This window comes from Bemisia tabaci, chromosome 3 (assembly GCF_918797505.1).
Source record: "Bemisia tabaci chromosome 3, PGI_BMITA_v3".
In the NCBI taxonomy this organism is placed as follows: Eukaryota; Metazoa; Arthropoda; class Insecta; order Hemiptera; family Aleyrodidae; genus Bemisia; species Bemisia tabaci.
Window position 1 is genome coordinate 32697241 of NC_092795.1, and position 27482 is coordinate 32724722.

Sequence of the window (27482 nt, forward strand, 5' to 3'; positions counted from 1 at the left end):
CTAACCACTGGACCAACCGATGTCGGCAAGAAATCAATAATTGAACGTTAGAGTCAAGTTTTGTAGATTAGAATGAAGCTACGCTACTTGTTCTGGGAGACAGACGTCGAATCGGACAGGAATCGACGCAGAATATGTCGCTTCTTTGTGAGATAATAGCGCGATCCAAGTCGCTTCATTGCCGCGAGCTTCGGGCTAATCATTGAAATTGATAGACAATGGAGATGTTGCATGTGTGAGGGATTTGCGATTTGACCTTATTGTTAGATTCTTATGTAAAAGTTTGCGAGAAACACGATGGTGCCACTGGTTTTCTCTGAAATCATCTCCCAAGCTCAAAAAAAGCTCTCAAAGTAAGGCCAAAATGGAGGGATATCCCGCCCTACCCTGAGAGTCCACCTCTACATCAATACAAACTCTCCATGCAAAGATAGGGAGCAAATACATTAGCAGGGTTGCCGAGTTTTCAGTTTTGGAGTCCCTAAATGAAGTGGCAGCCCTGTCAGTGTATTTGCTCCCTATCTTTGCATGGAGAGTTTGTTTTGATGTTGAGGTGGACTCTCAGGGTAGGGCGGGATATCCCCTCCATTTTGGCCTCACTTTGAGAGCTTTTTTTGAGCTTGGGAGATGATTTCAGAGAAAACCAGTGGTACCATCGTGTTTCTCGCGAACTTGTACATAAGAATCAACAGTCAAATCGCAAATTCCTCACACATGCAACATCTCCATTGACAGACCGTCTAACGGCAAGTCATGAGAGATCCTACGAGAGTCCATCATGTTCTCCCTTGGCCTATAAGAACCACTCATTTCAACCAATACGATCGCTCCATACTCCTTAAGTCTTCATTATGTCTACCGCTTTGTCTATCAATTTATTTAAACAGTCAGCCCGCCTCACGAATCTTAGACCTCAGAGCCGGATTTACTTTAATATGGGGACAAACGTCAAAAAATTCATGACAACAGGAGGGGTAATATACTTTTCTCAAGTTTCGAATTCCCTGTCTTTTCCTTCACCTCTCCAGGGATTTGAACATAAACTTCCCTAACTTATTCCTGACTTCTCTAGGATTTTGAGAGTGAGAATGCCACTCAATCAATGAACGAGCTCAAAATTCAAAATCTGCTGAGAGAGAGCAATAGAGCACGAAAACGAATGGATCCGTGAAAAATTTTCAACAGAGAATTTAAAAATTTGATTGCGAAAAATCCTAACTTTTTTCTGATTTTAAACGGTCAAGTAAATATAGTAATTTTTTTTTTGGAAGGGAGGGGGGTATAAAGACAGGAAATTGGCCTAATTGCTGAAGTTCACTTCAGCGAGGCATTTTTTAACTTGAAAATTGGAAAATTTGCCCCGATAAGTTTTCGAATAAAAAAAATGATTCCGTTAGGGGCGGGCGGAAAAAGGAGGAGGGGGATGTGGGGACAGCGGGACTGGTTGACGATAAACTACAGGAAGAATAAATTGAAGTCGACGGGACGACGGGAAGGAGTCCAAAAATAAAATGTGTGACGAACGCACAAACACACACACACACGCAGCCAGCTTTGTCCGTGCGAGTGCATTATTAAATTGCACTGGCTCTCCGAGTGGAGACAGTGTCAGACAAAGGAAGGGGGAGCCGTCAAAATCACGGTCGTCTTCCTGTTAGGTCCGAGCCTCCCAATTTTTTCCAACTTATTTTCATTTCCGGAACTTTCATTGCCGATAAGCACTGGATCCTGAGCGAGAAGGATTTTCCTTCAGATATAAAAATATCGTGCGTTGAGTTGCTAGCGAACGCTTTTTGCTTTTAATCCGCCACTACTAGAACTACTGACTTGGTTTCCCCGTTTTTCCAGACCTGCATATCGCTTGTTTTGGGTTGCGAGGTTGAGAAGGGGATGTTCCTGAAATTCGTGTGAGCGACCAGATGAGGGGTGCGTCCCGAAAGGATCAACTCCGAGGGAAGACGAACACACCTGTTAATATTTACCTGGAGACCTCGACGGGGTAGGGGGGGGGGGGGGCGATGGGGCAATGTGCATACCACGCGGGCTGATTAACATTTCAATGGGCCCGGAGCCAAAACACAGGCGCGGCGGCCCGGCGCGCCCACGCCCCCCCCCCCTCCCTGCCATAGTCCCGAGGCCCGAGGGCTATTTAGAAATCAATTTTTCCAAATTATGCTTATAATTGCTCGCCCTTGCTCGCGCGTCCCCTGAACCTGCGTGGGTGAATCGGAGAGGATGAGCATGAGGTGTGTGTGGGTCCCGGTCCGGATCTCTTGTTTCCTGACTCTCCCGAAAATCCGGGCAGGAAGTCGAGTCGTGCGTTGGCGAGATCCGATCAATGGGACGAGAGCTGCCGCCTTGAGGGAAAAAGGACGTAAGAATATTCCAGGGCTGCCACGTTTCCTCACACAGAATAGTTAGGGGCCGCCCTTACAGTTACAGTATACACGGTCTGCTTTGTGGCTGCGTTTTTGAGAGAGCCACGGAAAAATGTCCGGTCCTGAGCCGCGCGACGGAAGGTTGACGCTGTACTTTCAATTTTTGTTTCCCACCTGATCTTTTTAAATATTTCATATGAGTATTTTTGGAACTTTCCCTTTTTGAATCGGATCTCTAAGGTCTGGTCTCAATTGAACGTTTCGTGGGATTTGCTCCAAGTTCGAATCACAGGAGTGAAACTTCTGGGCCTGATAGTCGATCGACGAACGGATAATCTCTGGATGAAAAAACCATTGAGCTTTACATCACGCGCGCTTTGAGAGTACGTTCCAGGTGAATATTGTAGATTGAAAAACGATCGGACGATTTCAGCAGTAAATTCAAAGATACGTGTGAATGGATAATCAAGAGACTTAGGTTTTCAACGGGAAAGATTTGGCACCAGTTGAGTACACATACAGAGAGAACATCATCTCGACTTGTTCAATTCTCCACGATACACTCCTGATGTCGCCTGCAGTCTCCTTCTTTTGACCGCTAACCCGGGCTTCGGATCTTTGTGTGGGGTCCATACAGGCGTGTTTTCCACCAAAATCTTTTGGGAAGGGAGGGGGCCGGGGGGAGGGGGGGTAGTATGAACGTGAAGGAAAATGGGGGAGAATGTGGTGAATAAAAAAACCCCTAAAAGCCAATTGTTTTACAACAAGCGTGTCAGTAACTTCTTTTTCGTAAAAAAAAAACACTCAGTTTTTTAAAGCGTGAAGTTTCTTGAAATTGAAATAATAGAATTTTTCGGCGGAAGGAAAAAGTTTCAAGGTTCCGCAACAAAAATTCACTGACTTCCATGATTTTTTCTGGACTGGGGAAAATTTCCTGACTCTCCCAGGTTTTCCTGACTTTTCAATATCTAGTCATTCTGCCGTAGGAACTTTCGACTTGGCGGAACTCGTCTGGGTGCGCTGCGAGGTCGGTCTTTTGGGCGTCCGTTCGGTTCGGCCGACTACTAGAATCGAATCAAGTTCAGAGGAAACGGCGATGGTGTTGAGCGGATGCTCCAATCACAGCACTTCCTCGGGGGGAAACTCTAAAGCGAGAGCGAGTCGTAAAGCAATCGATTAACGGTTCCGTCCCAGCCCGCCATTCACGAATTGAGTTTCGTTCGGAAATGGAACTTCCTCCCAAAGTTGAAAGCACTCAGAGCAGAATGACATCTCAACTCAAATATCACCACTCCCTCCCATTTCTCTGGATTTTCTAAAAAAAAAACTCAGACTGAATTATTGGCAAAATCTTCCAATTCTAAAATACAATGAAAAAAAAAAAAAATGTTTTTGACTATTTTTGAAAAGGTAAATCTCACGCTCGGAGAAAAAAATGTTTGCAGACCCCGCAATAAGGATTTCAGCAATGTAATCCAGTGGGGCAAACTTTAAATTCGGTGGTTAACGCTACTTTTCGCCCTGTTGTGGGCTATTTGAATTGCAGGCGAGCTATAATAAAACGTCAAAGTCACTTCTTCGCGTCTATCTTTGTTCCGAGTGGGTATGGGTGACGTTCACGGTGATACCACTATTCGACCACGTAGGTGCCCGTGTTGCCTAGATTAAAAATTGAAGGCGAATCGATGTGGCGTTAAAGTCAGCTCTTCTGATGAATGTCGGGTTCGGCACTTTGCTAAACAAATTAAATTAGGTTTGTCAAACCAATGATTTCTCAACTATTAGGCCAACGGTCATCATAAAGCGAGTCAGAGCTTCGACTTCTGAGAGTAACTTTTACATTTTTCAGAAGAGAACCTGAAATTTATTATCTCTGCTACTACTCACAATCGCGTGGTTTCCTTCCTAAATAATAAAAAACAAGCAGGAAGCTCCAACGCATTGGCGTCGGAGAGCGGCTCTGGGGGCAGTAGTTGTAGTCAAGAATGAGGGCCTAGACACATTTTGTCATTGATGTACAATCCGACAACTGTCGATTCATGTTTTGTAACTTAGCAGATTTACGTAGCCGGTGTATAAATGTGTATTGGGCTTTGATATGGCGAATACATGGCATTATCACTTGTTGTATACTTTTAATTTTGAAAGCTCTTTGGAGGTCCGCTTCCTAAAAAATCTCTGGTTGATAAGTCGTTTAGCGAGGCTGCAAAAAATTTGCATTTTTATATCTGAAAGTGTAGGTATTGGTTTTTTGTATAATTGTTTTTTTGGATTGCTGGAAAAGTAACGCATACTTCTATAATTTAGGACTGAGTCAGGGAAATATAAGGTTCGTTAAATAGTAAATATTCCTAGTACCGTGTGACACTATTGTTAACGAAAAGTTTTTGCAACTTGTCAAAGAGGTTGTTGAATGATCTTCGAATAACTTTTGATGAGCTAGAGGTAATGGTTCTATCTGCAGCTCGTGGACTTCTGTACGATATTGTCCAGAATCATCTAAATTTTCAAAAAGTGTCCGCTTGTTCGATACCCAATTTGCTCATTCATGCATACAAGGAGAAGCGCATGAAAGCTTTAGCAGACATTTTGGAGATGAATCAAGAATTAGATGAAGAATTTATGACTTAAATCACGGCACCTTAATCACGGGATGACCTTAATTACGGCAACTATTTATTGTCCATGAGATGCAGATGGTTTCATTTCCCTAGCTCATCAAAAGGTATTCGAAGATCAATTTCATCAGCCACCCGTACGAACCCGTTTCTAGTGACCCGTACTTGCTTCGCACGTATGAAACATACAATCAGAGAAAACAGAATTCATCTTACAATAATCAATAATCAGTAGGACATGAATCGTTGCGATGTATAATACGACATTATAATGCGGCATTACTATTGTAATTCATTTTAATGGATTAGGGGCATTATAAATCATTATTGCCACGTCGGAATGAAATGTTGTAGACTGAATTGAAAAGCATGTTGGCAAAATTTATTATAAAAATAGTATAACATGTAGGTACATAAAAATAAAAATAAAAAAGAAGAGCAAGACACTAGTGAGGAACTCTTGAACTATAGGTTAATGAGCTATAGATTGTGCATAGAAATTGCCAGTCTAAAGTTTCAAGAATGAGAAAATAATCAGCCCATGAGTGGGTCCAGAATGAGGGAGAAGGAAAAGTTGAAATAATTTTACTGGAAGGAGGGATAAATGAGGTACTCACCGAATTTATTCGTACAGAACATTCAAAAATCCCGTGAAAAAACAGCTCACAAATAAAAGCAAATTGCCATAGAAACTTCTTCACGAAATCACACACACAACGAAGAACGAGGCGCTACAGACGAGTCCGTCCAGGACAAGTTAAAAAATTCCCATGAGCCGAGTGCCGTAGGTTAAGGGCCCGTTCGCCAAAACTAATCGGAACTGTATGAATGAATTGCTCCTTTTAAAAATCAAAACAATATCGAATTGCGATATATTACACAGTTAAGATAGGGCTATGTCCTGTCGTAAGCGGCGACATACAGTCGATATCATTTCAATAATCGCCCCAATGGCCACGATAGTTGTTAGACGTTTACGGTTTCCCTGGTAACCTTTGTTTGCTATCAGCTGATATCAAGTAATATGACTAGGAAGCTCCAACCCAGTGGTTAAAGCTTCCTTAACCGCGAAAACTTTAAAATTCAAATTTTCAAATTTTGAACGTAAAGTACATTTTTTCCATCACGAGATAAAAGCACAAACAAGTTTTGAATTGTTGACTGTATCACCATGATTCCAAAAATACAATACACAACATAGCATTGACTAACAATAAAACAGTATGCAATAAAATAAAGTCATGACAAGGAACATAGCCGAAAATGGCGCCGATTCCCATCAACCAACGCGCGGTCTCTACAATGTAACATGCTGCATTGATACTCCCCAGCTGGGACCGTCCGGAATAGCAGCTCTAGTGCAAGCACCAGAGCCGCTAAAAACCATTACCTCTGAAAACATTATTTATCTCAAAGTTTTTTGTTGTTGAATTTTCTGGCTAGTGCAGGAACGCAGTGACGGAAGTACATATTTTGCCACCGCATTGGAATCGAAACTGGACTACAATTATTACAATAAAGAATTACGCCTGGCTCCTCTCGGAACAGCGAACCTGCGAACGCAGTTCCCTAATGCAGTTACACGATTTAAATTTGAACCAGAATTACAAGGTTCTGATTGCAAAATGCGGTCCATTCGTCATTGCGTAGGCTCGATCTGACTTCGTAGCGAGAGCAATTCCGCTCCGAAACTTGACTTCTGCATCTTGCAACTCTGCACAGAAGTAACGACATCCGAACTGGGCGTCGATAGTTGAATAATCGTCTTACATTTGCCCCCTCCCTTCCCCGTCCTGGGGGGCCTCTTTTCTTTCTTGATCCCCCTTCTACCGTGCAATTCGACACCCAAGTCCGTCTGACCCATAGAGGAAGAGGTGCCTTCGACTTAGCGCCCGGACGCGTCTTATATCTCCAAGTCCATTGTCGATGCGTGGCGGGAGGGAGAGGGGGGGGGGGGGGAGGGCGAAAGTTTTGCTCCACTTTTCGGCCCAACCATCTCAATATTGCAAAAAGACCTGATGAAAATCAGCCCAGTAGTAGTTTGGTAGAACGAGCTGTGACTCAAAATGAAAATTTAGAGGATTTGAGAGTTTGGTAACGATTGTTCAAAGCACCTAATCTAGTGGTCACTGGTGTACGAAACTTAGGAATTATCGAAGGAAATTTGGCAACTCCTGGATGTTCATACAGAATGTCTGGTTTTTTTTTTTTTTTTTTCATTTTGGGAAATCCTAATGAAATCCTGATTTTTGAATGCTAAGTCCTGATTTCATTATTTTTCCAAATCCTGATTTTCTGCGGAGAAAAATTGGCGAATGTAACTTCACAAAAATAGCTCGATGAATAAAACCCGATCGGACGGCCGAATTTTCTCAAATCCTGATTTTACGACCGATTATTCTTCAAATCCTGATGAAATCGGGATTAAATCCTGATTGACCTCAAATCCTGATGATAGACACCCTGTCATACGGCTTTCTTCCTTACACTGGAAAAAAAACACATTGGATCTAGAGTCCAGACTGTTGATTTGATTTGAACATTTTCTTGTTCACGTATATATAAGAGAAAAATAAAGGGGTCATCCATGAAATACACTGAAAAAAAAGTAGTTAGCGTTGAGAACTAATTTGGTAAGTTCTCGTCAAGTAGAATCAAAATTAGGCTTCAGAACTAATTTATTGTACTGAAGCACCAATCAATTCGCTTCATACGCTGACTTCACTTTACTAGAGCGCGAACCAGAATTGGAAAACAGCACTAGCTGTAAAATTAGCGCTGTGGTAAGACAAATTCACCTTCGGGTCAAACTAATTCGCCCTCAACGCTAACTGCCACATTGTCCGTTACATTTATTTAGTTTCGAAAAAGTGGCGTCGGTACAACAGCCTCAATCGCGTCAGCTCGTGAAAATCAATTAAAATGTGAAATTTCGGGCTCGTTTGACAATGTAAATACTCCCGGTATGATTTATAGTGTCCTCTCTTTCTTGAAAACGCTCGAAAGCAACATAAATAAACCTGTTAAGGTTAGAAATCGTCTGTTCGATTCAAAAAGTAAACAAGCATGATATTCGTTGGAGTCGTCAATCTTCTGTATTAAATTGCGATTAAAGCGTTCCGCGTTCAGTTTATATTTTACGAAAATCTGTGAACTTACTGCTTACTTCTATAGTTCGTGTTCTCCCGTAATTTCAAAAGAATATCTCAAGTGTTCGGACGAGATATGTTTATTCAGTGTGAACATTCGCTACCGTTTCATGTGTGAGTGTGTGTCTCTCTAAAGGATAATTCTGTCTACTTGCACGTACCTATGGGATATTCCTTTCCTCTGTCGTTCATTTGGAACCGGTCAGTTTATTTTTACCTCTCATCTTTTAAGAAATCTTATTTTCCTGAAAGTATTGTCCAGTTATCATTCGCTAAGCCGTTTTCTCCTCTCTCAGTTTTGAGGTTAGGTTGACCCAACCCTACCGAATGCGAATTAGAGTAGCGGAATTAGTTTCCAGCACTAATAGTGGTTAGTGTACAGAAACCAAAAATCATGTGTGTCCAAATCACACAATTTGAGTTAGTGTATAGAAACCATTTTTAGTCATCTGACGCTAACTCATTTTTTTCAGTGTACAGTACGCTGACACTGTAGCGCTTCTCCCCTCCGTTATGTACCCGCAACACAGCACTGGAAAAAAAAAACACATTGGATCTAGAAGTCCAGACTCTTGAAAACGTTGACAAGAAAAAATACTCTTGATTCAATCAAATTTTACCTTGAATCAAAACGAAATCCGCTAAAATTAAGAGGCTTGGTTCTTGATTTAAACTAGATTCTGATTGAATCAAGAGTACTTTTTCTTGTCGATGTTTTTAAGAGTCTAGACTCTAGATCCGATGTGTGTGTGTGTTTTTTTTTTTTTTTTTTCAGTGTAGCACGGCAGCATATTTCGACATGTCCGCACTCTCACCTCTAAGTATGTATAAGTGCGGATCGGTGGGAGTAAACGGACTTGGAAGGCCCACGCGGGGCACGGGCCTTGGGGCGCTTCCGACGATGCGGCTGACGAGTCACGTCGGGGCCCCCGGGGTCCGGGCGGGCGGGCGTCCCGCGGGACCCCAAAGGTGTGAACGGCAGGAACGTGTGATTTACAATAGGACCCTGCGCGAGCACAAGAGCCGACCGCGACCGCTCGACAAAAAGAAGCCCGTGTTTGAACAGATGCCACCATTTCACGGCCGGAAACTCAACGGCGAAACACAACGGAATCGCAGGAAAACAGAGTCATCACCGTTTACCATACTCGCCGCGGTCGCCGTCCTCTACAGGGTCTTCCCGAATGAAGGACCCTAGTAATAGTCGTTTCTGATTGACCAGCGGGTCGATTGTTGAAATTGATAGACAAAGCTATACACTGGAAAAAACACATTGGATCTAGAGTCCAGACTCTTGAAAACATTGACAAGAAAAAACACTCTTGATTCAATCAGATTTAAGCTTAAATCAAAAGGAAATCCGCTCAAGTTAAGAGACTTGGTTCTTGACTTAAGCTTAAATCTGATTGAATCGAGAGTACTTTTTCTTGCTGATGTTTTTAAGAGTCTGGACTCTAGATCCAATGGGTTTGTTTTTCCAGTGTACACAAAGAAGACAAAAGGGATTTGGAGGGATCCTTTGGGAGGAAGTGGGTGGTTGCAATGGACAAAGGAGGAAAGGAATCGACTATAACTAACGGCAACCCACGAGAGGCCCTTCAGTTAGTCCATCATTTACCCTCTTAGTCTATAGGAACCACCCACTTCAACCAATAGGATCGCTCCATATTCCCTATGTCTCCTTTGTCTAAAGCTTTGTCTATCAATTTCAATGATCAGACCGCAGGCCTTTCCTTTAATTCATTGTTGCAGGGATACACTGCTGTGCTACACTGAAAAAAAAGCTCCGGGCTGTATATGTAGACATACCGTCCGTTCCAGGCTCAAGAGACGGTGAGTTACGGGTGCTGGAGCCGTAGCTTTGACTGCTCCAGGTGCTACGCCCGGAGCTTTCTGCTCCTGAGCCCGGAACGTGGACGATGTGTCTACATGACCCGTAAGTACGGCTTCCACACGGCCGGAGTTTTTTAATCAGCGTAAGGGAAAACAATCGAATAAACAATCGAATCTTGCCAAATCCCCCCCCCCCCTCCATAAAATATGTTTTTGAGGAACGTTTGATGTGTTGACAAATCATGGTTATCTCTTGCCAGGATCTATTTTCAAAGACTTGCAGTTCGTAAAACGTCATTTATATGACGCTGTGTTATTTCGGGCCTTCTTAATTACTCCCTAATCAGAAAGTAAGCCAAATGGAGCCACTGTAGCGCAAAGAGCTGATTAAGAAACAACTAGGAACATGGCATATGGTGGTTGTTCATATGAATCAGTTTCTTTCCAGATATCTCCCACGTGGTTCGTTAATGAGGAAAGTTCAAGGAGATCTCCAAAACGGTGTAAAAAATTATAATTTAAATTAACTTTCGGTAAATTTAACAGTAGAGATTTGGAGATATTCTTGCGAAGAAGCGATATGCTTTCACAGCCAAAAAATATACCCGATACGTGGTGGACGTTCCCTGTGACTTTAGAGTCTGATACGAGAGACTCCAATTCACAGCGACGGTAGCGAATCATTTGATAGTTGAATCACCCTGTATATACTCTAACCCCTCCCGGTGCGCTAAAACTGGACGTCTAGTCAAAGGCCAAAGGGGCGCATCCGGAGGAAACGGAAAGAATCGATCGAGACTAACGCCATAACCTGATGAGCTACAAAACCTATAGGAGTGAAGACGCGATGGGGGCCATGAGATTTCGGTCATGCTTGGTTAGTGCGTGAACCAATTGAAAAGTAACCGCTCGACTCGATGGCCGAGCGAAAACATTATGAACACGTTGAAAACAAAACACGAGGGTTGAAAAAAAAGACAAATAACGCGCTGATGAATGCCGTGGATTCTTGGCCGCGGAATCGGGCAACAATAGCGGAAAGGTCGCCCCGACTGGATGCCAGGATGTTGTGTTGACTCTATCAACGTCACAGCCATCAAGTCAAACAGAATAGAAAATAAAAAGAAAAAGGAGAGAGGGAAAGGAAAAAACAGAGAGACTGAGATTCTTTTCTCAAAAGGTGCCGTCGCGTGATAATGTCAAAGTTGTACGGAGCATGGAAAGCTAAAGATTCAGCTCATAAATTACATCACGCACGTATTTTACTAATACAAATACAGGGTGTCTACTAAAACAGGCTGGCGCGAAATCAGTGCTTATAAAGTACTTTTTCGGTCCATTCCCAATTATTCCAGTACCTCCTTTACAGAAAAACGAAATTCGGAAATTTTCAAAAATTCGAATTTCCTACTCAAATTGCGACAAAAATGACAAAAAAAATGAGAAAAATTCCGGACCGTCTTGTGGAATTTCAGCACTTTTTCAGTGCTTCTGGACCGCGTTGAAAAAGCAGTACTATTTCCGGACTTTCGAAAAATTCCGGACTCGTAGACACCCTGATAATGTATGAGCAGAAACCGTTACCGAAATAGCGAGTTTCTCTGACTGATAAATTAAATGCAAGTTTAAATGTTGCTCAGGATAGCTCCAGTTTTGAGTGGTAAAACGCCTGCCTGCCGATCTCGCAACTACTCGTTAAGTGTCTTTGCGGATTTCCATCCAGAGGTAAACATGAAGGCTATTTCCATTTAAAATCTTCCGTCACATTCGCACGGCGCAATGATACAACTATTTGAACTCCCCGGAATGCGTGAGGTATCACGTCGCATTCGAAGGCGTTTTCAAAACAGCCAAATTCCGATACCCGGATTATCGTTTTGCATAGTTCATATTCTTTTGTTATATCCCGTACCACTCGCCTACTTTTACTCCTCGTAGAAAAACCACCCATTTGCTAAATACAAGTCTAGCTGGAGCGCACTTCAGCCATGCATTCACCACTGCAAACATTTCAGAGGAAATCGACAAGCCCAGCGTGCATGGAGGCTATTTCCATTTAAATCTTCCGTCACATTCTTACGGCGCAATGATACAACTATTTGAACTCTCCGGAATGCATGAGGTATCACGCCGCATTTGAAGGCGTTTTCAAAACAGCCGAGAAGTTCCGTTATCGGAATAATCGTTTTGCATAGTTCATATTATTTTGTTTCCATTTATAACCACTTGTTTAATTATAATCCTCCTATAAAAACCACCCATTTGCTAAATAAAATTCTAGCTGAAGCGCACTTGAGCGCTTTCATGACTGCAAAAATGTTAACGGAAATCGAAAAGGCCAGCGTGCATGAAGGCTATTTCAATTGTAATCTTCCGTCGCATTTCTAAATTCTAAGGCGCAATGATACAACTATTTGAACTCTCCGGAATGCGTGAGGTATCACGCCGCATTTGAAGGCGTTTTCAAAACAGCCAAGTTCCGGTACCCGCATTATTGTTATGCATAGTTCATATTCTTTTGTTTTCATTTCTAACCACTTGTTTTATAATCCTCGTAGAAAAACCACCCATTTGCTAAATACAAATTGCTGTAGCGCATTTCAGCTATGCATTCACCACAGCAAAAATGTCAAAGGAAATCGACAAGCCAAGCGTGCATGAAGACAGGCCCGGCACAAGGCGGGGATACTGGGTCCCTGGTACCGGAGCCAGGGCCCCGGAGGGGGCCCGCGTTACCCGTGAAAAGCCATTACGAATTCACATGCAACCCTTGTTTCGGAAGAAAAAGTGAAAAATTTACCCTAAAAATCTCGCAAAAGGTGAATAGATTTTCAGAAACACGCTGGGGCACTCTATAATTCTTCTTAAATTTTCAAAGAAGTATACTTTTTGGAAAATTTCTATCTATTTTCAAGATTTTCAGTACAGCGGGATATTTTTAGTAACTGCGTTTCATTTTTTTCCGTCGTCAGATGCTAAGAGTCTCCAGTTTGGGCATCCTCGACTTCAATGGCTCATGGCTCAACTCCCTTGCCATAGACAAACAAAGGGGGAGTCCAGGGGGGCCTGGCCCTCTTAGAACTGAAAATAGTATCATATGCCCCCCCCCCCTCAAAAAAATAAAAATTTTCCAGATGTTTTGAATGCAACAATTCGCAAGTATTTTGTGCTGAAAGTAGAAAAAAAACATAATTATTCCGCAGAAATTGATGGAAAAATCTTTATGGAAGCTTCAAAATGCGTCCGATTAGTCGTATAAATTCTAAAATTTCTCGGGAGATGCCTCTCGGACCCCCCCCCCCCTCCGTGCTTGGGGCCCGGACCTTAAAACTGGTACCAGGGCTCGAGATGGGATGTGGCGGGCCTGGGTACAGCTCCTGGTATAGCTTTTACTGCGGTTCCACTGAATTTCCTTACGTATCTCGGAGTGTTACGGCGACGTTTCGTGGGCTATTTGACTTGCGGCGCGCCGTCTCTGGGGCTGTGTTTACGTATGTAAAGGATGACACAGTAGGATACACATCAACGTACTCCCAAGTTGAGAAATTGCCTACCTACGCACAGAGAAGGCAAACACGTGAACGTACTGATGAAACATGCGGTTTACTTTTTATTTTGGTCAGTTTTTCATAGGGTTACAGTGACCAAATCAAAATGTGCAACCTGGTGCAACCAATGGAGAGTCTCATGTCTCTGATAAATACGGACGTTTTGAACCGTGCAATACTATCTCTCCCTTGACGTGAAAGTTACTTTCTGAGGCCAGCGCTCAAATTCGCATAATGAGGGCTCGTGACCAAAAGAATGATTGGTTTAGCGATCCTGAGCTAATTTGCCAAAATTCGCCCCTCAAAATCTTACGCTGACATTCATAAGATGACTTACGTTTGACGATTTGCGCATCAATCATCATTAGGCGAAAAGGAACGTTGACCTCGGACTTTGACTTGTGGCACACTCGATGAAATTGCTTAGATTTTGCGCCCGGGTCTTTAAAATATACCGTCTCTGGTCCCGAAGGTGCCAAGAGAGGGAGGATCGAGCCACCCGCGCTCGAAATTCGAATTTAGTTTCCGTGCGATAGCCGTGCACTTCCGGTGTTGAGCTTGGCGCGCGAGTCGTGAACATAACACCGGGTGAAATCTATTTCGGTTCACGTAAGTACACTTGCACTTGAACTCGCACCTGTGAATGAATCAATGTGTCGCCGGTCTCAGGCAGAGCGCAGCAAAATACACCAGCATTCGCGGATCCAACAAATTGGCAACATTGTTTTCCTCCATTTAAACCTATGTAAATGTATCGATTCTTGGAGGGGCTAGGTGCTCTGACAAGAATCGATTATTTGACATAGGTTTAAACGGAAGGAATCCGGCGTTACCCAATGGAGATGTTGCATGTGTGAGGAATTTGCGATTTGACTGTTGATTCTTATGTAAAAGTTCGCGAGAAACACGATGGTGCCACTGGTTTTCTCTGAAATCAATTCCCAAGCTCAAAAAAAGCGATAAAAAACACGATAAACAGGGTGTTCGCAACAAACACCTTAATAATCGATTCTTTACCATAGCTTCAAATGGGAAAATATCGATAATCGGTCATTCACGCCACGCGCACTGCCCAATTTTCCCAAGAAATTCGTATTTAAAAAAAAAAAAAAAAAAAAATCTCCGAGGAAACACGAGAAAACTTTAAAAATTCAGAAAAATTTACTTGGAGGCCAACTTCGGCTCATGCTGGAGGCTTACGGGCCGTGAAACCTCAGAGTAACTGGTCTCCTACGCCACCGTATCTACGTGCGACGAAAGCAAACGCTCTTCACCGAGGTGGTGCGGCGAAACCGACGATGGAATCATACCTCACGTGGGTAGAAGGGACGGACGTCTGGGAGCGAAGCGCGAAAAAATCATCACTCGCTAGCGACAGGGCGTAACGACATTTTGAGGTGGACCCTACCGAAGGATAGTTTCTACGCTTTCTGCGGTCCAGAGTGACGGAAGTTACGCCCTCCTCAGGCACGCCACGCCGCGCCGCGCCGTAGCGGAAGAGAAAGCCTTTGAGGCTGTATCAGTGTATCTCCGTCAACTTTTGCCTGCGCTGGGTGGGACCGTTCGCAGGGCCGCCTGAAGTCGCACTCACAGCGTGGCCAAGCTGATCCTTCAAAGGAACGCCAATAAACGCTATAAGTTGTTAAGTCAACGTAGGGGTCAAATGGAGTTGTTGCATGTGTGAGGAATTTGCGATTTGACTGTTGATTCTTACGTAGAAGTTCCCGAGGAACACGATGGTGTCACTGGTTTTCTCTGAAATCAACTCCCAAGCTCAAAAAAGCTCTCAAGTTGAGGCCAAAATGGAGGGGATATCCCACGCTATTCTGAGAGTCCATCTCTACATCAAGACAAACTCTCCATGCAAAGATAGGGAGCAAATACATTGACAGGGCTGCCACTTTATTAGGGGACTCCAAAACTGAAAACGCGGCATTACTGCTAATGTATTTGCTCCCTATCTTTGCACGGAGAGTTTGTCTTGATATAGATGTGAACTCTCAGGATAGCGTGGAATGTCCCCTCCATTTTAGCCTCAACTTGAGAGCTTTTTTGAGCTTGGGAGTTGATTTCAGAGAAAACCAGTGGCACCATCGTGTTTCTCAAGAACTATTACATAAGAATCAACAATCAAATCGCAAATTCCTCACACATGCAACATCTCCTTTCTTCATCGACTCATCCAGGGCTTTAAACCTAATCAGCTGAATGTCTTCGAGAATGTTGCGCCCAGCGTCAATAACATCGACAAGAATATACCTACAGATATACATATGTATGCAGGGCCGGATTTACCTACTTGCCGCCCATGGACCGCCTGTATTTTGCCGCCCCCTTCTCATTCGTTTTGAAACATCAATAAAAACCATCAAATGAACGTGCCAGCGTGGGAGGGGTGCATAAGACGCGTTTACTCGTGTTGAACACATTTTTTGGGAAAGGCCTGGCAACACTACTAGCAAAAGTTCACGGAACTTTGCGCGAAAGTTAAGTTCCGTAAACCTATCTCTGCGTGGACAAGGCCTTCCATTCATAAGAAATGTACGGAAAAATTATGAAAGAACAAATATAAATGTGGATCAATGATTTTAACTTCCGCCACCGCGCCGCGCAGACCGCGCCGTGTTTGGCGCAATGCGTGAAGTATTCACGCAGTCTTGTAGGCGCTATGCGTTTCACGCTGACCGCAATGACCGCACTGTGTTTGATGCAATGCGTGAGGTATTCGTGCAGTCTTGTTTCTTGTAGGCACTATTATGTGTTACACGCAGAGCCGAGGGCTTCTCCTTTTCATCTCAAGTCCTCGCTATCATTTCTCTCTTGTAAGTCGCGCTGTTCCAGGCCAATTTGCGTGTTTGGTCTCTCTCTTAACTCGACTTCTTGAGGGTGCTGTCTCTTTTATCACTAAGAGACGGCAAAATTAGAAATTACTATACTCTCAGGAAATGAGAGATTTTGTCGCTTTTTCTCGTTTGTAATTTTGGTTTTAAAAAATCCGATTTTTTTTTATACCTACACTTTAAAAAATTGCAAATTTTTGCCGCCCCTTAGATTTGCCGCCATGGGCCGCGGCCCATGTGGCCACCCCCTTAATCCGGCCCTGTATGTATGTACACATCGCTTTTCCGTAATCATCCGTGTTACATGGTTACACACAGATCGTAGGGAAGGGCATAGGATAGATCTGATCCCAATTGAACTACGGTCATGGATTTCACTACACGCCCTTTTGGGTGTGCCTGTTACTAACATGATTTTCCTGAGGAAAAAGTGTCTATTCTAATTAAAGGCACCCGGATCAACCATCGAATCTTGTTCCTTAATTTCTGAATGTTATGCTAATCTATGTATTCACTACTTGTGAGTAGTTGTGTATCAATAATCAAATAATCCGAGGCGAAAGTTGCCTTCGTATGTCTTGACGCGAAAGATGATGTTATACATATCGCGTTTTTCAAGGAACGATATCTCGATATCTCCAATAATATTAGACGTGCAGAAACTAGACGTTAGGGTAGATCTCAATATTTTTGCAAGCCTACAAACTCAAGCTATCCAAACGCCATCCCGCTACTAACACAACTGATCCAGATCGATATTAGTCCGATAGCAAGATCAACTTTGGAGTTTCCCAAAGCCTTGAGCCTTCCTGATTTGAGTCGCTGTCATACCTGCATTCTGGCTGAATTTTCTGACTGACCGAGTACACATGCACTCAAACTCAACAGTCGGCAGTCGAGCACTGGCGACTGTTTATTCTTCCTAGGACTGTCAAGCAGGACTTGAGTATGACAACAGCGTTGCAGTTTTGCTGTTTCCGAAGAGTTCCTGCCGAGCTGGCCAATCCATAAGCGCAGTTACCCGATCCCCATTTATCGATACGATCAGATGATCAGATTGGGGGAGCTGTCAAATGGAGCGAGTAGCGCGGGGAACTTTTGGCCCAAGTATACTAGGTGACATCTAGGTCCGGTTTTAATACCGCTGCTTGTTCGGATTTCTCCTCCGATTAAAGTTTGACAGGCGCTTCAAGCACCTGTTGAATTTTGACAGGACGACTAGATTAAAGGACTTGCGCGCGCCTTAAGTGCAGTGTTCCATTAGTCTGGGGAACAATGTCCAGTTGATCAATGACCAACACACAGTTTCAATAATCAGCCCGCTGAAATATGCAAGAACTCCGCTCTTAAATTTTCGGCAATCCTCCTAACCTGCGGGCTTTTTGTTGAAAATGATAAGACAAAGCTATAGATAACGAAGACAAAAGGGATATAGAGGGATCCTATTGGTGGAAGCCGGTGGCTACAATGGACAAAGGAGGTAGGCAATAGGCTAACGAACGACAACCCACAAGACACCCCATAGTTAGTCCCTCATTTACCCCCTTAGTCTATCAGATGAACCAATGTAATCGCTCCACACTCACTGTCTCTTTTGTCTATAGCTTTATCTGTCAATTTCAAGAATGAGCCCACTGTCGGGCAAAGCGGGAAAGAATAGAGGAGGCACTCACCTAGAGGATAGAGTCCAATCCAATCGTCGGCGCTGAGCTGATGGCGGCTTGCGGAGAGGTTCCACCTGAGGTTGATCCAGAGGGCGGTCACCCGACCGTCCGAGTCGAGGACCCTGTCGGCGCACGCGGCCCTTAAGAAGTCGCCGGCGGGCGGGCCGGGCCCCTCGGCGCCACCCCCGCGCTGGACGGCGCTGGCCACGACCAGCTGGTTCACGTAGTCACCCCCGCGGCCCACTCCGACGCCCACCCCGCCGACGGCCTCGTCGAACTGGACGGGCGCCGCCGGCGCGGGGCTTCCGGCGCCATTTCCGGTCTCGGTGGCGGGGCCGGGGGCGGAGGGGAACTCGATGACGTCACCGGGGTCGCCTTCATCCGCGGTCGGCTCCCGCTTCTCCACGGTGAACCACCAGCGTCGCAGTCTCCGCTTAAAGCGTGGCTCCGGCCTCCGTGGCCCCGTCCCCACGGCCGCCTTCACCGCGCCCGCGCCCGCCCACGCACTCCCGAGAGCCCACCGCAAGCTCCACTATCCCACTCCAGGCCCAGATCTTCACATCATCTGAAATCAAAAAATCGTCCCAATCCATTAGATTCTTCATCAAATATCCAGAAGAATGCTGCCGTGCAGGGTGTCTAGTCAAACAGGTGGGCCAAAAGTCAGTACTTTTACGGTGCTTTTTCAGTACATTCCCAAAAAATTCAATACCTCCTCAACAGAAAAATTCAGTGCTTTTTCAGCAACTCCATTCGACGAAATTCGAAAAATTTCAAATATTTGAATTTCTCGCTCAAATTGAGACAAAAATGACCAAAATATGAAAAAAAGTCCGAACCTTTTGCGGAATTTCCGCACTTTTTCAATACTTCCGGACCCCCCTTAAAAAATCGGTACTATTTCCGGACTTGTAGACACCTTGGCCCTAAGGAAGAACGCCGTATGAACATTAGAGAGTTCCCAAATTTCCCTCAATAAGATGTTTATTTTTGAAGGAATTTATCAATATTTTTCCTTGAAATTTTCAGACTTTTTAGATCAAAGTACGAACAATATTATCTGAGAAATTGGAAGAAAAATATGTTCATATTTTCTTGAAAATTAGTGAATTGTCAAAGGAAATTTGCCAACGCCTGAAGGCTCATACGGCATTCTTCCTAAACACAGCAGAATGAGGGGCCGTTCAAGAATTACGTACGCAATTTTTGCCGACTTTTTGACTGCCCCCCCCCCCCCCCTCCCCCAACCAGCCTCTCACTCCCCACTTCCTCAAATGTTTCCAAAATATAACGTAGCAAACTTGAAAAATTGTTGAGAACGTTTATTTTCAGGTAAATTCAGGGTGTTTACTTTTTTTCACTTTGGGAAATCCTGATTTTTTACTGCTAAATCTTGATTTTATAAGGTTTCCAAATCCTGATTTATTGCGGAAAAAATTAACAGGCGGATATCGGATAACTAACGAATAATAAGCGGACGGTCAACTTTTCTCAAATCTTGATTGTACGACCGATTTTTCCTCAAATCCTGAAAATCCATGAAATTGGATGAAATCCTGATTGACCTCAAATCCTGATAGAATCAGGAAAATCCTGATGCTCTAGACACCCTGTACTATCTCATTTGTTTATTTTGTATGTTTTTCTTTAAAAAAAGGGGGGAGCTTACCTATACCTAAGCATAACCCCCCCCCCCCCTCCTCCCTCATAAGACCCTATAAGCTCAACCCAGATCATCCCTCCCTGATGGCTTACTTAATACTTAAACGACCCCAAAGGAACCTTACATCAACATTTTAAAAATCGAGTTGTTCGGTACTATTGCTGCAAGAATATTTTAATAGTTAACAAGAGGCCAAAAAATTTGAAAACAGACCCAAAACTTGCCAAGAAATGGCATTAAGAGATGGGTTAGTAGGGGATTTATATCCCATTGATTTAGGGTTGATTAGAACTGGATTATTGTGTCCAACATGGATTATACAGTTTTTGACTCCCTACTCACTTAATGGAGATTTGAGGAGCTCACCAAGAGAAGAGTGGGATTGAGGACCAGAAGTTAGGTAAATTTTTAAAAGCCTTGTAAACCTAAATACCTACTTACTTGGTAAATATTTTTGAGTTGTAGACACATGCAATACATTTCAAATATTCCAAAAAAATATCATGACATTTCTGGAGGAATAGTGGGTAAGTACCTCGTCAATACCTACTTCCTTCAAACGTTCTATGAAAAGTTTAAAACATTTTCATCAGATATTTACAGATTATCTGGACATTTATGGGCTAAAATAAACTATGCCAACAGGATTTGCATGCAACAAAATCCCATTCGGAATGAATATGTCCATTCCTTCCTTTAAACTGGCTCATAAACATATCAAACCAAACCAAATTTTTCAGCCATGTATTTATTTTAAAATGACCCTTAAGAACTTGGGTAAGTACGCACTACCACAAGGAAACCCTGCTGAAGAGAGCTTCAATTTGTTGAAGATCAGAGATTTTTTTGTCGGTGATGAGGAATGAATGAGGAAAATGGACGAGTAGGCTGCAAGGTGTGGAAACATCAAACAGCAAGGAAAATATATAATGCACTAATTAAAAAAAAAAAAACAAGGGGACAAAAAGATTTCCTCCCTTCGATGCCAAGTATTACTGTTTTGATGTTGCCTAAATACCCTTAAGTAAAGCCTCTGCAATATTGGAGGAGGATGCTGCAGCGGTCATTAGATGGTATTATTGTTAGAGATATGGAATCAATATTAGTTGTCAAAATTTGCAAAAAATTATTTTGGCCCTACTTTTTCTGTGTGAGTATTGAGATTTGGCAATTAAGGTCTGCAAGTCTGCCACGCGAGTTGGCTACCGAGGGTAGCAAAAAAATCTGAGAGAAGAAATCTGACTGCGTACCTTAGACAGGTCCCAATGCTGTGATTGGCCACTAACGTAAACAGCAGACTTGTGAGCCATACCTTCCTGCAATAACTGGACTCCATATTTAGGTCTGTTTTAATAAATGTTCTCACACTGGTTCTTGATTGAATGCATGATACTCACTCACTTAGATAGATGGCTTCAAAAGATAAAAAATACAATTTTGCCATCTACTTTTGTCACTGATTTTGAAGGGGAAAAAGGGGGGGAAGACTTACAAGTTTGTATCGACAAATTGTTAAGAATCCTCACTAAATATGTTTAAAAGAAAGCTGAAGCGAATGTCTTCGATTTTGCGCTAATGTGAAGTTTGACACGCTAGGCGCCTTGACAGAAGATTTGGATGTGATACTGGTGCTGCATATGGTAGAGTTCACTTATCATACATTGAGGTAAATACATAATGCAGATAGCTCCAAATCAGTGCCAATACACAATCGGCAGATTGATACATTTAATCGGATGGCACCAGTTATGAACGTGGCACAAAAAAGACTTAACTTTCGTCTCCATACACTATGAGTAAGCTCTAGTGTACCCACATATCTAGGTAAAAAAATTGCGCAGTTTACTTCAGCCAACGAGCAGTTCCCAAAATCATTTCAGTGCCTTCAAACTTCAAGGAACTTTCCGCAGAAAGGATTCAAATTTCTCAGACCTTGCCAACCTGACCATTAAAATTTTTCCCCCCTGTTCCTTGGGTGATTGACTGTTGTTTTTGAAGCAAGTGTAGGATTAATTGGTTGAAAGTGAACAGATGAGAATGGCTTTCGATCTTCCGCAGAGCCACAGAAAATGTTCTGAGGTTGTTGATAGGGAATCTCAATGCGCAGACATCAGAAGTAGGACAGACTCACTGTTGAACGTCACAAAAACCAAATGATCTTGCAACTCATGCGTAACTTACAAGAAATTAATAGGAAAGTCTGACCTGGTTGGCAGCTGAGGGATAATATCCTGACGTTGGAAATCCTTCGGAAAATGAGAAAAACCACGGCGAGATCAAAAGTACGAGCGGCTATTGACCTAATTACTCGGCTTGATAACGAATTTCATGCAAACACGAAAATTCCACAGAAGCTCTAATTGAACCGACACTTTCACTGAAACACGTCCCGTGAAATATACACAATTGGAATTTGATAAGGGCGTTTTGACAAGAAATTTCAATACATTGGAAGCGACAGCACCCGAATCATAACAAAACATCAGAAGAGCTTTTCGTCACACACGAATTTTTCAAGTTCCGTCGTTGCCGGCTCACTACTAAAGTTTGCGAATTGAAATATCAAGCATTTCTACCCAAATTACAGATTTTTTGGATGCGTTTTAAAGGGATTTGTTGTATTGGGAAAACATTAAGAACCATGCCAAGAAAATTTAATGATCGGTGTCCAAAACTAGTTTTCATTTCATGATACAAAGTTGCTCAGTCGGTAAAGTCAAATCTGGCAGCTGCGCGTCTTGAAGAAGTGTCATGGTGGATGGTGGAAATAACCTCAAATCTCGTTCGTAGACGGACCATTATCAATCGATCCTGTCCCTCCCCCCCGGATGTCAAAAAATTGCCTCGAATCGATTTGTAGTCATCCTCCAAGTAGTTCTAAGAATCCGCGATGATTTAACTTGCGTTTTCATTCCCTTTAAAAGTTAAATTAAAATTTTTCTCCGAAATCTTTGCAGTAACATGTCATCGTTCTAAAACAGGGTCGTTCTTCTGTGATAGTCAGGTAAGAAGTCAACTTTACCACCATCTACTTTCTTTGGCTTGGTGCATCCCTTCTGATCATTTCATCCGTCTCTCAGTTTTCAAAAAGAGCGGTTCTAGTCGGTTTCATACCCCTATTATTTCAGCTGCTAGCTGAAAAAATCAGATTTCTCAGACTTGTTGGCTATGCTGTCCTGGAATGCTGGAGTTCAGGACTCGTTGACATACAGCGGGAAGTGTGGACAGCCGAGTGTAACTATGTTGCTTTGAACAGTCAGTTTCTGTTTTATGTAACTAACAGTTACTTACTTTGGTCGGCCAGCTTTTGCACTAAACCCCTTGGTGAGAACCACCTCCTCAGTAGAACCTATGCGTTGAACCACCACTCATCCGTCACAGCTTTTAGAGACGGATTGAAGTGCGAGGAGGTGGATATTTCGAATAGGTTGTAGCTATGCAATTCATCTACTTCCATTCCAAATGTGCAGCTACACTTCCTGAGGAGACACGTTTTCAATTCCACCAAGAGCTCCTAATTGTGAAGAACTTCTCCACTTTGAATCAGTGTGTCCTACTTATCATAGCTGCACCCCCTTTTGATACATTCCTTTGCTTCATTGAGAGACCATCTCTCCCCCAGCCGGTAAGGCTTATTTGGTTGGTAAGAATGAAACAGTAAATTCTTTCGCTCTAATCCTCCTTTCTTTTCTCTAGGTTGAACGTTTAGGCCCTGTCATCCTGATTGTCTCTCGTAGAGCACCATTCCCCTCTGTTAAAGGGCCCCTGTGCATTTTATCCTAGTCGATTTATCTTTGCAAGATCGGCTCTTTACTCAAGAAAGCTCTCACTAATCAAACTATAACGTTTTGGAATTATAAAATGAAACTGCAATGAAGATCTCATGTAAACGGCAGTCAAAAATGTGCTTTATTTTTTAAAAAAAATTTTGTCGCTAGAATGTGGGAGTTTTGATAGACTTCTCTGCTCATTAATGTTGAGCTTTTTAAATGAAATGCAACCTTTATTAATGAGTTTTAATTATTTTTCCAGAAGCAGCGGAACAACTAAGATGGATCCCTGGGTGATCACACCGCAGGAGCGGGCAAGGTTTGAAAGTCAGTTTCAAGGTCTAAAACCAATCAATGGCATTATCACAGGGGATCAAGCCAAGGGTTTCTTTATGCTCTCTCAACTACCACTTCCTGTTCTTGGAGCAATATGGTAATATTAAGTTTTTATGCTGGGTGCAGCATGGTTTCTGAGATTGATTTTTTAATCTTTTAAATTTTTTTCCCCTCCTTGAAATGAATTTATTGAACCTAATAAAGATTCCAGCTAAATTTTTGCTCACTCTATGTACTGAAAAAACGTGCTCTTTTTTCAAATCGGCCTCTCCATTTTATACACCCTTTTTTCCAAAATTTTAAAAACTATGACCTCTTATTTTTGTCCTTCATTCACAAATTGATATTATCTTGCAAAAAACACACATTTCACCACAATTTTAACTCCATCCCAACCCGATTTCTTCTAGTTTTTCATTTTTTCTTTCAAATAACCATGCAACCAGGATCGTTTGATGGGGAATTCATAGCACCCTTATGCTCCGCCTCAGGAAATCGGAGGAACCATCCAAAATTAGGATTATCAATTGAGTCCAACACTTCTTGCCAATAATTTCGGTGCTGGATCTCACAAATTGCCACAATTCAAATTATATTTATCAGCACTAAGCACTCTATGTCAACATTTGAAATGTAGAAAATGCTTGAATCAAACAAATCACACAACGAGAATTCTGGAAATTAACTCCCAAGCAAGATATTAGCGTTCAGCCACTTACAACTAACATTAGCTCAATGGGAAAAATACATATGATGCCATTTGTATAGTCTAACTTCCATTTTATCTGTGTTAAAAATATTTGTTCATATCTTGTTCAGGACTTAATATCGGAACTTACCGTTACGTGAATCGTTCTTTACTTAAAATTTTGAGGAGAAAACATGTGGTTTTCTTTTGTAGTTTAGATCTTGTCTAGAAGCCCTTGTATGTCTGTCCCGCTAAATATTATTAGTTTTCTTTAATTCGACAGTCTAATGCTTACTCTGGTCTACAGATAGTAAATGTATTTGAGTGATCTAGTTCATTTAAACTTTCAATACTCAGCTGAATATTTTCTTCTCTCACAGGGCTCTGGCGGACACGGATGCAGATGGTCGAATGAATATCAATGAATTTTCCATTGCCTGCAAGCTTATCAGTTTAAAATTACGTGGTATTGAGGTTCCAAAAGCCATCCCTCCATCAATGATTCAATCGCTCCAGATGACAGGTATTTTTTTTTTAAAGTCATACTTCTCTTTGATTTTATGATATAACTACACTTATGGGTAGAATCTTCAGTAGTGCCATAGAAACAACTCTGGGCAGTCAGAACACTTTTCAAGAGAATCTGATGAAAAAATTCTCACGCTTCATCGTATGAAAGAGGACTTTTCACGTACAGACAAATCTTTGTGCAATGCCTTGCATTTGCTAATATTAGTTGTACTGTTCGGTATCTCCTTGTCAAAATAAGTATGGAGCAGAAATTTAGAAATGATACTAACAGGATATGTCGTTCCAAGTTTAGCCTTTGTTACAGTGTCCAAAAAGGACTTTGCATGTCTTTCAACTAGACATGGTCATCAAAATCTGTAGCATTATTGTACTTTGCAGGAGGATGGTATCTCTAGCTAGTTTACATGTTTGATAGCTTTGTCTCTTGTTTTCTGATAACAGCTGTTCCGGGTGTGTCAAAACCAGTTATTCCTCCTGTGCCTACGAGTCTGCCAGTTATGTCACAGCCACTAGGGAGCATTCCTCCTATAACTCCTGCAGTGCGTCCAGCTGTTCCTCCCATGCCAGCTGCTCCTAAAATGGTGACGCCTCCCGGCACCAACATCCCGATCGTCCCGCCGAACACTGTAGCTACTAGTGCCATGGGTGTGATGGGGGGTATTCCGCCTGTTGGCATCCCACCAGTTAGCATCCCGCCAGTCGCAATTCCTCCGATTGGGATCCCACCTGTCAGCAAACCTCCAACAAGCATGTCCCCTGTTGGTATTCCACCTCTATCATCCGTTGGTGTCACACCGCCAGTGGGTATGTTCCTCAATTCAATCCATTTTCTCATGACAGCTGCAGAATTTTTTCATTTCATTGAGAAATGATCCCCGAAAGTAACCATCATTGTTTCATCAATGCCCTCGACCTTATCATAGTCAAGAAAATAAAAGGTCATCTATTTCATCTCACATAATCTCATATATAATATCGCATATAATCTAATGAGGAGAATCCTATTCTTCCTATAAGCCAATTAAAGTCAGTGGCAGCTTGATGGGAAGAAATCGGTGATGGACTCATAATATCTTGTCTTTGCGATTAATTAAATATGTAGTAGAAAATGAAGGAACATTTTAAAGTATACATCACTTTTACTGGAGATTTTTAACAAACCATGCATTATTCTCTCGGAGGAAGAATATCCAAAGCTTTGTAAAGATGGGAAGGGGTGCAGGGACTGCAGGGGTCCAAGTATGAAAAACTGTTCATTTTTATAAGAGGGGAGGGGCATTAAAAATTGATTGGACCACATTTAATTGAATCCTCATGCAAAGTGAAGGAGGGAAACTGGCTGATGTTGGACAGTATAGTGGTGTAGGTATTCTGTTGTGTCGCAAACAGATGAAAAACAAAGGAACTCGCGATTAACCTCTTTACAAGTCCGCTTTTGCGCCCCCTTGTCAATAAGTTTCAACGTTTGCTCCCTAGACTTTTGAATTTTGAGAATATTGATAAAGTGTCAAGCCATGAATTCTTTTACTTGACAATTTGTATACTTTGTATTACACTAAAGATCTAAAGTTAAAATATCAATTTCAAGGTATGTCACCAGTGACAGCAGCACCGTTGAGTGCTGGTTTAAGTGGTAGCGGTTTTGGCCTGAGTGATCTCTCTCTCATGAACGGTGCTCTGCCAGCCAGTAACATACCTCAAGTATCTGGAGCCCCCTTGACATCAGTGCCAGGTGTTGTTTCGCCTCCAGGTGTGCAGCCAACTCCTCTGGCTGGCTCTTTGGTCTCTCCTCCAGGCGTTCCTTTGGCCCCCACGAAAACTTCTCCGCCAGGTAAGTTGGTCCTCCTCTTGTCATTTTATTATTACTGTTATCCTTATATTTGATTTTTCCAGTTCAAAAACGATCTAACTCTGAGGGGGAAAAGGTGCTAAAAACGAAAAGAACTGATGGGAGCTGACAGTTTTCCATGATTTGAAAATATGTTTGGTGAATGTAGTTAAGCTATCATAGAGAGAGACTAAGAATCAGTGGTAAAAAAATATATGTTTTTCTTGCTTGGAACTAAAATGATGCAAAACTTCAAACATGAGTCATTTTCGATCCGAACAAATTTCGCTAATTATGGGATATAATTTTTATTTTTTCTTAATTTTTTTTCTGCTTTAGAAAAGAATGGTTTGGTCTACGCCTTAAAACCATTTCCCTTCAAAATTGCTTCAAATATTTAGAATTGGGTCGCTCTCAAACCAAACATTTCATTCAAACGACAGAAATATGTTGTCAAAATCAAGTTTTCCAATGTATGAATGATGCTCCAAAGTTGGGGAAGTTATGCACTCCAGAACAATTTTTGACACTTTGGCTTCTGGCCTAGGTGAAAGTTTTTTGACAGAACGAGACTCGGTTCGGATAATTTTACCATCGTTTTATTTGTAGAACGAATTTTTTCTGTGATTGCATCGC

At 42.4% G+C, this 27482-nt stretch overlaps 2 protein-coding genes across 4 annotated transcripts in view; one reads left to right on the plus strand and one right to left on the minus strand.

Moving 5' to 3' along the window:
• Window positions 1-18203, minus strand: part of Hecw (Hecw ubiquitin protein ligase) — a 192247-nt gene extending 174044 nt beyond the window's left edge. Inside the window, exon 1 of the mRNA XM_019061230.2 lies at window positions 18040-18203. The gene's annotated coding sequence lies outside the window, so the exon portion shown is untranslated. The remainder of the gene's footprint in view (window positions 1-18039) is intronic.
• Window positions 18204-22479: 4276 nt separating this feature from the next.
• Window positions 22480-27482, plus strand: part of Dap160 (dynamin associated protein 160) — a 49466-nt gene continuing 44463 nt past the window's right edge. For 2 of the 3 annotated variants that reach the window (XM_019061170.2, XM_019061172.2), the window contains exons 1-5: window positions 22480-22697; window positions 23726-23896; window positions 24868-25010; window positions 25460-25822; window positions 26607-26849. In XM_019061170.2, the coding sequence (XP_018916715.2) occupies window positions 23745-23896; window positions 24868-25010; window positions 25460-25822; window positions 26607-26849 (901 nt within the window). In that variant the 5' untranslated portion in view covers window positions 22480-22697; window positions 23726-23744. The remainder of the gene's footprint in view (window positions 22698-23725; window positions 23897-24867; window positions 25011-25459; window positions 25823-26606; window positions 26850-27482) is intronic. The other variant, XM_019061171.2, reaches the window with a different exon arrangement.